This window comes from Vipera berus (assembly GCF_964194415.1).
Source record: "Vipera berus genome assembly, chromosome: 3".
In the NCBI taxonomy this organism is placed as follows: domain Eukaryota; kingdom Metazoa; phylum Chordata; class Lepidosauria; order Squamata; family Viperidae; genus Vipera; species Vipera berus.
Genome location: NC_138204.1, coordinates 23170619 through 23185243, shown reverse-complemented (window position 1 = coordinate 23185243; position 14625 = coordinate 23170619). Strand labels below are relative to the sequence as shown.

At 40.6% G+C, this 14625-nt stretch overlaps 1 protein-coding gene across 1 annotated transcript in view; it reads left to right on the top strand.

Moving 5' to 3' along the window:
- Positions 1 to 14625, top strand: part of LOC308666027 (translocating chain-associated membrane protein 1-like 1) — a 41970-nt gene that overhangs the window by 13783 nt on the left and 13562 nt on the right. The window contains exons 4-8 of the mRNA XM_081324485.1: positions 10560 to 10676; positions 10770 to 10828; positions 11594 to 11678; positions 12060 to 12130; positions 12683 to 12787. Coding sequence (XP_081180611.1) covers positions 10560 to 10676; positions 10770 to 10828; positions 11594 to 11678; positions 12060 to 12130; positions 12683 to 12787 — 437 coding nt within the window. The remainder of the gene's footprint in view (positions 1 to 10559; positions 10677 to 10769; positions 10829 to 11593; positions 11679 to 12059; positions 12131 to 12682; positions 12788 to 14625) is intronic.

The window sequence follows — 14625 nt, the reverse complement described above, 5'->3', positions numbered from 1 at the left end:
CCCAGAACAAAAACTCTCCCACACAGAAGACAGAACAAGTCAAGCAAAAGTGCCATCACCCAAGCAGAAGAACGCACACACGAACCTGACTGACCCATACCAGAGATACATAGCAGGTCCTCGAACTCGGAGCCAAACCAAAGCTCTGGAGGCCACTACACAGCCCACTCCTCAGGATACCAAATCACAACACTCAGGATATTACAACACAACAAAAAACCCCACCCATTCAGAACATACCCCACCCAATCAGAAGACAGCCACGCCTCCAACCAATCAGAAGACAACCACGCATCCACCCAATCAGAAGACAGCCACGCCTCCACTCAATCAGAAGACAACCACGCCTCCACCCAATCGGAGGACACCCCCACCCAATCAGAAAGCAGCCACGCCTCCACCCAGTCAGAACACAGCCCCACCGGCAGTTGGAAGGAAAGGAACAGCCAGACCACGCATTGCTCCTGGAAGCAGCAGGAGGAACACTCCGGCCTGATGATGACGGATGGGATTTCGTCGAAACGTCGCCACAACTTTCTGAAGATGAAAGGAACGCGGGAAGAAACCCGAGACTCTAGATCTACACATACAGACACCCGCGAGAATCTACGAAAACAAATATCATACCTCTACGGGGAGGACATCTACCAACTAACCAGGACTTACGAAAAGTCAGAAGTACGAAGAGCAAGAATACTAAGTGACATACCTTTCCTATGCCAATGTCGAGACCAAAATATAAGACCAAATTGTTTCAAATTGAAATTCCACATCAATACCACTTCAACCAAACGCATTCTAAGAAGAACAGAAATGGCATTACTAAGAAATGAACTCCACAATAAAAGATTTCAATTAGACCAAACAAACAACGACCTACTAACATTACATCTCAAACTCAGCAACATTATTCACCCGATACTATGGGACAAAGTGAAACAACTGGCGGTTTGGAGAGCAGAAACAGAGACCATCTATAAAAACAACAGACATTCAAAGAAACTCAAACAATTAGAGAACTACAACAACCAAACAACCACATCACAACATCTACAACAAGTAGTGCATAACATCTCCCACAGAAGACTAACAACAGCAGAAACGAACGTCCTAGCAAAAGGTTTCAACTTCGCTGTTGCACCAAATAAAATTCCCACAGAAACCATCATATGTGGAGTTGAAACCAGCTTAACTAAACTCAATGCAGATGAAGCAGACCAAGTCAGACATGAAGTCACCCACATCCTATGCACAAGCAAACCACCCAAAAGCAACCTAACAAAAGAAGAACAAGTAGCATTGCAAAACCTAAGAAAAGACAACAGCATAATCATACTACCAGCAGATAAAGGCAATGCTACAGTGGTAATGGACACATCAGACTATGAAGAGAAACTGTCCAACTTACTCAAAGAAACTACATACAAACCTATATATAGAGATCCCACAACCTATCTAGAAAAGACCACCAAGAAAAAGATAAAATCAACTTCTATAAGCCAAGAAATCCAACAAACAATCATTCCTAGGGAGAAGTCATCCAGATGCCCAAAACTATATGGCCTCCCCAAAATACACAAAGATGGAATCCCACTAAGACCCATAGTAAGTTCTATAGGCTCACCACTACAAAACTTAGCTAAATACCTAGCAAAACAATTACAACCTCAAGCAGAAATGGCAGCTTCATATGTCCAAAACTCATACCACTTTATAGAATTAGTGAAAAATCTACATATAGACCAAAAAGACTTGCTAGTCAGCTTCGATGTGGTATCACTATTCACCCAGGTGCCAGTCCAAGAAGCTCTATCAACAATAAGAAGCAAATACCAACCACCAAACCATATTATAGAACTAGCAGAACACTGCTTATCAAACACATACTTCATACACAGAGGCCAGAGATACAAACAAATAGAAGGCGCACCAATGGGATCCCCTCTTTCACCAGTTATCGCCAACCTTTTCATGGAAGAATTTGAAACTAACGCTCTGGAAAAGACTACAAACAAACCGAAACTGTGGCTCAGATATGTGGATGACACCTTCGTGATCTGGCCCCACGGAAGAAAGGAGCTAGAAAACTTCCTAACACACCTGAACAGCCTACATCCCAAAATAAAATTCACCATGGAGATTGAAACAAACAACCAGTTACCTTTCCTGGATGTACTTATATACAAAAAACAAAACGGCACCCTAGGACACACAGTCTACCGAAAGAAAACACACACCAACCGTTACCTCAATGCGCAATCACATCATCACCCAGCACAAATAAATTCAGTAGCCAAAACACTAATAACAAGAACCAGACGCCTTGCAGATGAAACACATATACAAACAGAACTACACACCCTGACAGACATATTGACAGCAAACAAGTTCCAAAAAAACAAAATCACCAATATGATTCAGCAGGGGACTCCAAAACAGAAAAACATCCAAGAAGAAGAACAGAACAACGGACGAGCCATCTTGCCCTACATAAAAGGAACAACCGACAAAATCAGTAAAGTACTACGCAAACATAACATCAAAACCGCTTTTAATACTGACAGAAAGATATCAACCATCCTGAGAAATCCCAAAGACAAAATAGAACTGGAAAACCAGGGCATATACCAAATCCCATGCGCCTCCTGTCCAGCAACATACATCGGACAGACTAACAGAAGAATAGAGGTACGTGTAGAAGAACATAAGAACTCAGTACAGAAGAAAGATCACACATCTTCACTAGTACAACACATAAACACTACGGGACACAACATCAATTTTGAAGGTACAAAAACAATCGCCAAAATAGAACATCTCAATAGCAGAATAATCAGAGAAGCCATTGAAATAGAAAAACACCCAGACAGTATGAACAAGCGAGACGACACCTCCCGCCTACATGCCATTTGGAAACCAGCATTGATAGAGAAACGAATTTCAGCAAACAAGGATTTAAAAAACCAACAAACAACCCCAAATGCCACCAGCCCCAGCAAGACTCATCCACACCCAGAACAAAAACTCTCCCACACAGAAGACAGAACAAGTCAAGCAAAAGTGCCATCACCCAAGCAGAAGAACGCACACACGAACCTGACTGACCCATACCAGAGATACATAGCAGGTCCTCGAACTCGGAGCCAAACCAAAGCTCTGGAGGCCACTACACAGCCCACTCCTCAGGATACCAAATCACAACACTCAGGATATTACAACACAACAAAAAACCCCACCCATTCAGAACATACCCCACCCAATCAGAAGACAGCCACGCCTCCAACCAATCAGAAGACAACCACGCATCCACCCAATCAGAAGACAGCCACGCCTCCACTCAATCAGAAGACAACCACGCCTCCACCCAATCGGAGGACACCCCCACCCAATCAGAAAGCAGCCACGCCTCCACCCAGTCAGAACACAGCCCCACCGGCAGTTGGAAGGAAAGGAACAGCCAGACCACGCATTGCTCCTGGAAGCAGCAGGAGGAACACTCCGGCCTGATGATGACGGATGGGATTTCGTCGAAACGTCGCCACAACTTTCTGAAGATGAAAGGAACGCGGGAAGAAACCCGAGACTCTAGATCTACACATACAGACACCCGCGAGAATCTACGAAAACAAATATCATACCTCTACGGGGAGGACATCTACCAACTAACCAGGACTTACAAAAAGTCAGAAGTACGAAGAGCAAGAATACTAAGTGACATACCTTTCCTATGCCAATGTCGAGACCAAAATATAAGACCAAATTGTTTCAAATTGAAATTCCACATCAATACCACTTCAACCAAACGCATTCTAAGAAGAACAGAAATGGCATTACTAAGAAATGAACTCCACAATAAAAGATTTCAATTAGACCAAACAAACAACGACCTACTAACATTACATCTCAAACTCAGCAACATTATTCACCCGATACTATGGGACAAAGTGAAACAACTGGCGGTTTGGAGAGCAGAAACAGAGACCATCTATAAAAACAACAGACATTCAAAGAAACTCAAACAATTAGAGAACTACAACAACCAAACAACCACATCACAACATCTACAACAAGTAGTGCATAACATCTCCCACAGAAGACTAACAACAGCAGAAACGAACGTCCTAGCAAAAGGTTTCAACTTCGCTGTTGCACCAAATAAAATTCCCACAGAAACCATCATATGTGGAGTTGAAACCAGCTTAACTAAACTCAATGCAGATGAAGCAGACCAAGTCAGACATGAAGTCACCCACATCCTATGCACAAGCAAACCACCCAAAAGCAACCTAACAAAAGAAGAACAAGTAGCATTGCAAAACCTAAGAAAAGACAACAGCATAATCATACTACCAGCAGATAAAGGCAATGCTACAGTGGTAATGGACACATCAGACTATGAAGAGAAACTGTCCAACTTACTCAAAGAAACTACATACAAACCTATATATAGAGATCCCACAACCTATCTAGAAAAGACCACCAAGAAAAAGATAAAATCAACTTCTATAAGCCAAGAAATCCAACAAACAATCATTCCTAGGGAGAAGTCATCCAGATGCCCAAAACTATATGGCCTCCCCAAAATACACAAAGATGGAATCCCACTAAGACCCATAGTAAGTTCTATAGGCTCACCACTACAAAACTTAGCTAAATACCTAGCAAAACAATTACAACCTCAAGCAGAAATGGCAGCTTCATATGTCCAAAACTCATACCACTTTATAGAATTAGTGAAAAATCTACATATAGACCAAAAAGACTTGCTAGTCAGCTTCGATGTGGTATCACTATTCACCCAGGTGCCAGTCCAAGAAGCTCTATCAACAATAAGAAGCAAATACCAACCACCAAACCATATTATAGAACTAGCAGAACACTGCTTATCAAACACATACTTCATACACAGAGGCCAGAGATACAAACAAATAGAAGGCGCACCAATGGGATCCCCTCTTTCACCAGTTATCGCCAACCTTTTCATGGAAGAATTTGAAACTAACGCTCTGGAAAAGACTACAAACAAACCGAAACTGTGGCTCAGATATGTGGATGACACCTTCGTGATCTGGCCCCACGGAAGAAAGGAGCTAGAAAACTTCCTAACACACCTGAACAGCCTACATCCCAAAATAAAATTCACCATGGAGATTGAAACAAACAACCAGTTACCTTTCCTGGATGTACTTATATACAAAAAACAAAACGGCACCCTAGGACACACAGTCTACCGAAAGAAAACACACACCAACCGTTACCTCAATGCGCAATCACATCATCACCCAGCACAAATAAATTCAGTAGCCAAAACACTAATAACAAGAACCAGACGCCTTGCAGATGAAACACATATACAAACAGAACTACACACCCTGACAGACATATTGACAGCAAACAAGTTCCAAAAAAACAAAATCACCAATATGATTCAGCAGGGGACTCCAAAACAGAAAAACATCCAAGAAGAAGAACAGAACAACGGACGAGCCATCTTGCCCTACATAAAAGGAACAACCGACAAAATCAGTAAAGTACTACGCAAACATAACATCAAAACCGCTTTTAATACTGACAGAAAGATATCAACCATCCTGAGAAATCCCAAAGACAAAATAGAACTGGAAAACCAGGGCATATACCAAATCCCATGCGCCTCCTGTCCAGCAACATACATCGGACAGACTAACAGAAGAATAGAGGTACGTGTAGAAGAACATAAGAACTCAGTACAGAAGAAAGATCACACATCTTCACTAGTACAACACATAAACACTACGGGACACAACATCAATTTTGAAGGTACAAAAACAATCGCCAAAATAGAACATCTCAATAGCAGAATAATCAGAGAAGCCATTGAAATAGAAAAACACCCAGACAGTATGAACAAGCGAGACGACACCTCCCGCCTACATGCCATTTGGAAACCAGCATTGATAGAGAAACGAATTTCAGCAAACAAGGATTTAAAAAACCAACAAACAACCCCAAATGCCACCAGCCCCAGCAAGACTCATCCACACCCAGAACAAAAACTCTCCCACACAGAAGACAGAACAAGTCAAGCAAAAGTGCCATCACCCAAGCAGAAGAACGCACACACGAACCTGACTGACCCATACCAGAGATACATAGCAGGTCCTCGAACTCGGAGCCAAACCAAAGCTCTGGAGGCCACTACACAGCCCACTCCTCAGGATACCAAATCACAACACTCAGGATATTACAACACAACAAAAAACCCCACCCATTCAGAACATACCCCACCCAATCAGAAGACAGCCACGCCTCCAACCAATCAGAAGACAACCACGCATCCACCCAATCAGAAGACAGCCACGCCTCCACTCAATCAGAAGACAACCACGCCTCCACCCAATCGGAGGACACCCCCACCCAATCAGAAAGCAGCCACGCCTCCACCCAGTCAGAACACAGCCCCACCGGCAGTTGGAAGGAAAGGAACAGCCAGACCACGCATTGCTCCTGGAAGCAGCAGGAGGAACACTCCGGCCTGATGATGACGGATGGGATTTCGTCAAAACGTCGCCACAACTTTCTGAAGATGAAAGGAACGCGGGAAGAAACCCGAGACTCTAGATCTACATATATATATATATATATATATATATATATATATATATATATATATATATATATATATATATATATATATATATATATATATATATATATATATATATATATATATATATATATATATATATATATATATATATATATATATATATATATACATATATACATATATACAGATAGATAGATAGATAGATAGATATAGATAGATATAAATATAGATAGATAGATAGATAGATAGATAGATAGATAGATATAGATATACATATAGATATACATACACACACACACACACACACACACACACACACACACACACACACATAGTCATGGCCGAAATTGTTGGCACCCCAGAAATTTTTTCAGAAAATCAAGTATTTCTCACAGAAAAGTATTGCAGGAACACATGTTTTGCTATACACAGGTTTATTTCCTTTGTGTGTATTGGAACACAACAAAAAAGGGAGGGGAAAAAGCAAATTGGACATAATGTCAAACAAAACTCCAAAAATAGGCTGGACAAAATTATTGGCACCCTTTCAAAATTGTGGATAAACAAGATTGTTTCAAGCATGTGATGCTCCTTTAAACTCACCTGGGGCAAGTAACAGGTGTGGGCAATATAAAAATCACACCTGAAAGCAGATAAAAAGGAGAGAAGTTCACTTAGTCTTTGCATTGTGTGTCTGTGTGTGCCACGCTAAGCATGGACAACAGAAAGAGGAGAAGAGAACTGTCTGAGGACTTGAGAACCAAAATTGTGGACAAATATCAACAATCTCAAGGTTACAAGTCCATCTCCAGAGATCTAGATTTGCCTTTGTCCACAGTGCGCAACATTATCAAGAAGTTTGCAACCCATGGCACTGTAGCTAATCTCCCTGGTCGTGGACGGAAGAGAAAAATTGATGAAAGGTTGCAACGCAGGATAGTCCAGATGGTGGATAAGCAGCCCCAAACAAGTTCCAAAGGAATGCAAGCTGTCCTGCAGGCTCAGGGAGCATCAGTGTCAGCGCGAACTATCTGTCGACATTTAAGTGAAATGAAACACTATGGCAGGAGACCCAGGAGGACCCCACTGCTGACACAGAGACATAAAAAAGCAAGATTACAGTTTGCCAAAATGTACTTGAGTAGCCAAAATCCTTCTGGGAAAATGTCTTGTGGACAGATGAGACCAAGATAGAGCTTTTTGGTAAAGCACATCATTCTACTGTTTACCAAAAACAAAATGAGGCCTACAAAGAAAAGAACACAGTACCTACAGTGAAATATGGTGGAGGTTCAATGATGTTTTGGGGTTGTTTTGCTGCCTCTGGCACTGGGTGCCTTGAATGTGTGCAAGGCATCATGAAATCTGAGGATTACTAAAGGATTTTGGGTCGCACTGTAGAGCCCAGTGTCAGAAAGCTGGGTTTGCGTTTGAGATCTTGAGTCTTCCAGCAGGACAATGGCCCCAAGCATACGTCAAAAAGCACCCAGAAATGGCTGGCAAGAAAGCGCTGGAGAGTTCTGAAGTGGCCAGCAATGAGTCCAGATCTGAATTCCATTGAACACCTGTGAAGAGATCTTTAAATTGCTGTTGGGAAAAGGCGCTCTTCCAATAAGAGAGACCAGGAGCAGTTTGCAAAGGAAGAGTGGTCCAAAATTCCAGGTGAGAGGTGTAAGAAGCTTATTGATGGTTATAGGAAGCGACTGATTTCAGTTACTTTTTCCAAAGGGTGTGCAACCAAATATTAAGTTAAGGGTGCCAATAATTTTGTCCAGCCCATTTTTGGAGTTTTGTTTGACATTATGTCCAATTTGCTTTTTTTCCTCCCTTTTTTGTTGTGTTCCAATACACACAAAGGGAATAAACCTGTGTATAGCAAAACATGTGTTCCTGCAATACTTTTCTGTGAGAAATACTTGATTTTCTGGAAAAACTTCTGGGGTGCCAACAATTTCGGCCATGACTGTATGTGTGTGTGTGTGTGTGTGTGTGTGTGTGTGTGTGTGTGTGTGTGTATGTATGTATGTATGTATGTATATGTAAATTATTCAATTTGCTAATAAAGATTTTTTTAGGGAGGCTGAAATGATCATTTCGAATTTATTAGCAATTTGAATAATTTACACAAATAATGAGCTGTCATAAGTTGTGACTATATCCTGTGGATAGCCTTGAGTTAGGCCAAACAGGAAATTATGCTTATCAGAACACACAAAACTAAGACTAAAACCAATTTCAGATTGTGTTTCAGAGCCTGTTGTGTTCCAGCATGCAAACTGTGATCCGCTAAGAAAGATAATGTGAAAGCATAGTATAGAGCAGTGGTGGTGAACCTATGGCATGTGTGCTAGAGGCGGCACTCAGAGCCCTCTCTGTGGGCATGCGTGCCACTACCAACAGCTCGCACAAGTCTGTTAGGCTGCCGCCGCCCAGAGCAGCAGCCCCACCCAGCACAAAGGAGGCAAACCAGCCAGCTAGCAAGCTCAAGTAGAGGTGGCAGAGCATGCCCACGCCCAGCAGGCAAAGGGCCACCCCGAACAGGGAAAGCCAGATCCCCATTGGCATTGTGGCCACCCAGGCCCAGCACAGATGGGGGGAGGCATGCAATCCTAGGCGGGACTGGGGGGGCATGGCACCTATGGGGATCTGGCTTTCCCCGCTCGGGGTGGCCTTTGGCTTGCTGGGCGTGGGCGTGCTCTACCACCTCTACTTGAGCTTGCTAGCCAGCCGCTTCGCCTCGTTTGTGCTGGGCAGGGCCGCCATTCCGGGTGGCAGAGGCAGCCTAATGGACCTGCATGAGTTGCTGGCAGCAGCGGGCCAAGGTGCATTGGGTGCGCGAGGGGAACAGGCTCCATGCATGGGCCAAGGGCAAGATCTGCAAGGGGGCCAAGATAACCAGCAGCAACCTGCTTTCCAACCACAAGCAAAAACAAATGGGACGGAGTAAGCGCGTCTGGCAGTCTGCATCAAATGCCTCCCCCCTCACTCCACCTGCTGCTGGGGCCTGGCCTAGTATTGGCAGCGGGCTGCGGAGCCCCAGAGTGCGCCGGTCGAGAGGCTGGTAGGCTGTGGCTGCTGACGGACACCGTCCCCCATGCGCTCACTGGCCTCTGTGTGGAGGCCGATGGTGTCAGGCAGCAGCCTCCCTGCCTCGCCTTACCTTGTGGCAATGTCACCCCTGTTCCGCCTCACCTCACCCCGCCTGCCCACCGCCCCACCTGCCAGAGACCCCCTGGATTTCCCCCAACCCTGCCCGGCCCCCAAGGTGTCCACCCCACAAGCAATATCGAGGTGGCCATGCCCATCCCAGCCACACCCACCCAGTCTTCTGTGACCATCACAGCCATGTCCACCCAGTGAGCCACACCCACCCATCCCCCTGAAGGCACCACAATGCTGATGCAGCCCTGGCACTTTGTGACAAATAAGTGGGTTTTGGATTGCGGTTTGGGCACTCGGTCTCTAAAAGTTTCACCATCACTGGTATAGAGCACAAGTGTCAAAATCGCCACGTCATGTGACATGTCACAACGTATCATGACTTTTTTTGCATTGCCGGAGCTGGGGTGGGTGCAGCTGGTATATAGATAAAAAACCAAGACAAATTAAGATCTAAGACAAATTCATTTGGAGCATATAGTCTTGGGTTCTAGATTGGACTGTGAAACTCAAATGCCTGTGTGGCACAAAGAGTGGTAATTTGCTTTATACGTAGTTTGTTTTTCTAACACTTAAGCAGCAGCTATCAAAGGGCTGGTCTGTCGATTATTACAGTTTGTGGGTCATACTTTAACGTTCACTTGCCTAATAAGAAATATGAAGGGAAAAGTCCAGCTTAGCATTTTGTAGTATTGGGATATAAATGCTGGACTAGAGATAATTTGGCGTTATTGTTGGGGAGGATAACATATTCACTAGAAAAAAATTGAACATGATTAAATTAATACTTCTGATGTTATTTTTTTCCTAGAAAATTAATAGACGTCTCCACTTGTCAAAAACAAAACATAGCAAATTCAATGAGTCAGGACAACTAGCCTTTTTCTACTTGTTTTCATTTGTATGGGGAGCAAGTATTTTGTCTGCAGTAAGTAAGTCAAGTTATCTTTTTGGAAATTAATTTAAATGAACATTTGCCTAAATTATATCAAATCCTTTAACCTTATATTTTTCTCCTTAGGAAGAATTTACAACAAATCCAACTTTGTTATGGAAGGATTACCCTCATTCTCATATGTTGTAAGCTTTTTATTTGTTCTTTTATTTGTGCTTGGCATTTTGCTTGCTTGTTCAAATTAACAAACATATCTAGGTTATTAATTCCCAGGCATCTGAGTATTAGAGATGGAACATGGGCAGATCTATGAACCAATTATCAAGGAACTATTTTTAAAGCATTTATATTAGGATATGAATGTTTTTAGACAGTGAATTCTACAAAGTGTTAATTAGTATTAGGCCCTTTTGGCATGTATATTTATGTATAAAAATGTATGTGTAAGTTTCAACTAGTCACCTGTACATTGTTCTTCCAATTGCTTGCTGCAAAAGTCTTTACAGTTAGTATCTTATGTCTCTTACTGTTCTATAACTATTCACATACTTTTATCTTATATTATTTTCTTTAAAAATCCTTCAATTTAAATGCAGATTCTAGTGATATTCACTGTGTGTTTAATTTCTAGTCTTGACCTCCTCCTCTCTACCTCCCCGTTCCTTGTCCAAAAAGAATGGATTTTTTTTCAGTGTTAACACTTTCTTGAAAATGTTTGAAATGCTTTATTGAGGCTTAAGTTTAGCCATTCCAAACTTCCCTTCCAATCTTAGATTACAGAGGGAAAGTGGAAGCATAAAAACAATTTATGAAGTTGTTTGAACAATTTTGGCTTACCTAAACAATTTAAAATTGGGTTCATAGCTTTTAATTCTTGTGACGATTTGAATGGCAATGATAATTATTGAATACTATGTATACAGCTTTTATACATATACTTTTCTTTTTAGTTTTCAGGTTAAATTCTTCTATATTTCCCAAATTGCCTATTGGCTCCATGCACTTCCAGAACTATATTTCCAAAAGATAAGAAAGGTATAAATGGTAACTTTAATTCAGGCATTATATTTCTTTTATTTACTTTCATTTATAATGCTATAGTATGATATTTCAAATAAGGAAAAGAAATAATAATGGAGAGAAAAGTAATTCCACCAACTTGGTAAGAGATTCATACTATACAGGAATATATTGTTGAATAGGTAAGATAATGCAGTATATTATTTTGGCTTTTAGTTTGTTTATGCCCTTGTTAATAGTGCTTTTGAAAAAAAACAACTGAAAAACTTGCTTTCAATAAGAAAGCTATTCATAAATTACAATGCAAAACTGTACAGAACAAGGAAAACTAACACATATTAAAATGTTTGCTTTTATTTTTGTAACATGTTTGTCTTTTCCATTCTGTATTTCTAGGAAGATGTTCCAAGACAGTTGCACTATATTTGTCTTTATATTGCCCATATATCTGGTGCCTATATCTTGAAGTAAGCATTTATTTATCTATTATTTATCATATTTCTAAACTTCCATCAAGGATTTATCTTTTATATTGTCCAAAATACTGTTTAATATATTACAGATAGTCCTCAACTTACAACCATAGGCTTAGTGAACATTGAAAGTTACAACAGCACTCAGAACAGTGACTTGCAACTGTTCCTCACACTTATGACTGTCACCAAAGCCTCCCAGTCATGTGATCAAAATTTGGACACTTGGCAACCAGATTTGCTTAACAATCATGGCACAAAAGGTTGTAAAATTGTGTGTGACTCACATAGCAACCAAAATTCTGGTTTCAGTTGCGGTTGTAACTCAAAAACTATTTGTCAATATTCTATTAAGAAAAAATATTTAGTATTTTTGTGTCGTAGTTAATCTATCAGATTTGATCATGTCTTAACAAGCCATAGAATGCTCATCCTGATAGCACAACTAATTCTCTGATATGTAAGATACACTGAACCTAATTGTTGTTGAACATTGTTAATGAATGAATACTATTCAGAATGAAATATTTACTTTTACTGTTTCAGCCTTCAGCGCTTGGGTCTAATTTTGCTGATACCTCATTATCTTGTAGAGCTCATTTTTCACGCTTCACGTCTTTTCTACTTCAGTGATGAGAATAAACAGAAAGGGTAATCTTGTTTTTTATATTTTCCTGTTACTGTCAGATAATTAATTTAGTTTCCTTTTTTACAGTTTTCTTAGTCCATATCAGCCTGTAGTTTATTATTTCTTTTACTATATTTGCAAAAATGAAAAACATTTTAGAATCAGATTACTTGAAAAACTTGTGTTCATTTAAGATTGGTCTTAAAGGTTTTGCTTTTAGTATATCACCAAGAAAGATCATGACTTTTCACAAATAACTAAAATGATCTCTACCTATCATCCACACTTCATTTTCAGTGGAATTTCTAGAAATTTTTCCTCCAAATTTAGTTTCAGGCCCTGTTGAATAATTTTGTATCAACTACTTATTTAATCCATTTTATGATTTCACTAATAAGCATTGTTTTGCTAATGTAAGATATTTATAGTGCCAGTAGGGTGTTTTCTGTTTTTTTTTGGGGGGGGGAGGGGAAAGGTTGAAGTTTCCAATATAATACACAATCCCAAAATTTGAAACATAGAATAAATATAGAATAAAGAAATTTTCCTTTTCCTTTTGATTTTTTAAAATTTTGTTCAAAAAGCAGTTAGCCTTCCAAGGCTTCCGGTTCGCACGCACGGCGCTTCCGGATGTACAGGGACAGTCTGTCTCCTGCTGTCTGTTTTTTGTTTGGAGGACCCTGAAAAGGGTCAAAAGTCGCCCTGGAGGGGCGATTACCGAGAGGAGGACTTCCCTGCGATTGCGGAAGGGCGGCGGGATCATCTCCTTTGGTCCAAAGAATAAGAGACCGGCCATAAAGATTGCCGATCACTAAGCCGCTCCCTGCCGAAAGCCAAAAGTACTACCTAGCACTAAGAAGCAATCTGGAGGACCTGGGTGAGCTTTTACCTTTCCTATTCCCTTAATCATCTTCCTGTGGGACTTTCCTGAAAATCTCCTTCCCCATTTTTTGAGAAAACGGCGAATATCTACTTTGGGAACAAATCTTAAAGCCTCAAAGTCACAAAAGAAATCCAATTAATGCAGCAAAGAATTTAAGCAATTTCAGCTGTATTTACTAAAAAGCTTCTATTTGTTGCTGGGGACTCACTATCCTATTCTCTCTTTAAACTGTGAATTAAAAAAAAATTGGACTAATCCTACAAAAGTTCTATATTAATTTGGAAAAAGAAAAAGAAAAAAACCTTCTTACATTGCATGTTATATGTTATTGATGACATCTTGTGGCGAAACCTGGTACAGCAAGTAAATTTCTTTTTTGTGTTGTGAAAGCTGACTGAACAATGGAGCTGTTCTTGAAGATAAGTGTGGGAACACCTGGCACTGAATACAATTCTCCAGGAGGTGGAAAATCTTTGACTATTATTAAAACAGACTCCATGGAAGATTTAACTGCAAACAACAACGAAATGGATGAATACATCCCACCACTTGATTATAAACTAATACTGGATACGATCTTAGCAATGACAGAGCAAATTAAAGCCAAGCTGCAAGAAAAATCTGACAATTTAAAGCCACCAAATCAAACTCTGACTGTAAATGAGGAAAAGATAACCCAAAACCAAATAGAAGAAGTGGAAACTAACACTAAAATAGGAGATTTCAAAGAACAACAAAAGCAATCTACAGAAAACCTTAAAGTCCAAACTTTAATAGCAACTACAAAACTTACAAGCCAAAAAGTAACAGCATCTGAAGAAAGCAACACCAAGAGTGAAGACACTAAAGGCCTTCAAATACACTATATTGAGAATTAAATTAATCAAATGTCAAACATAATACCAGCTACTGCTTTCTACCTAACCCAGACAGAATTAGAAGAACAAAAAGATTTGACTGATTTAATGACAATTATAT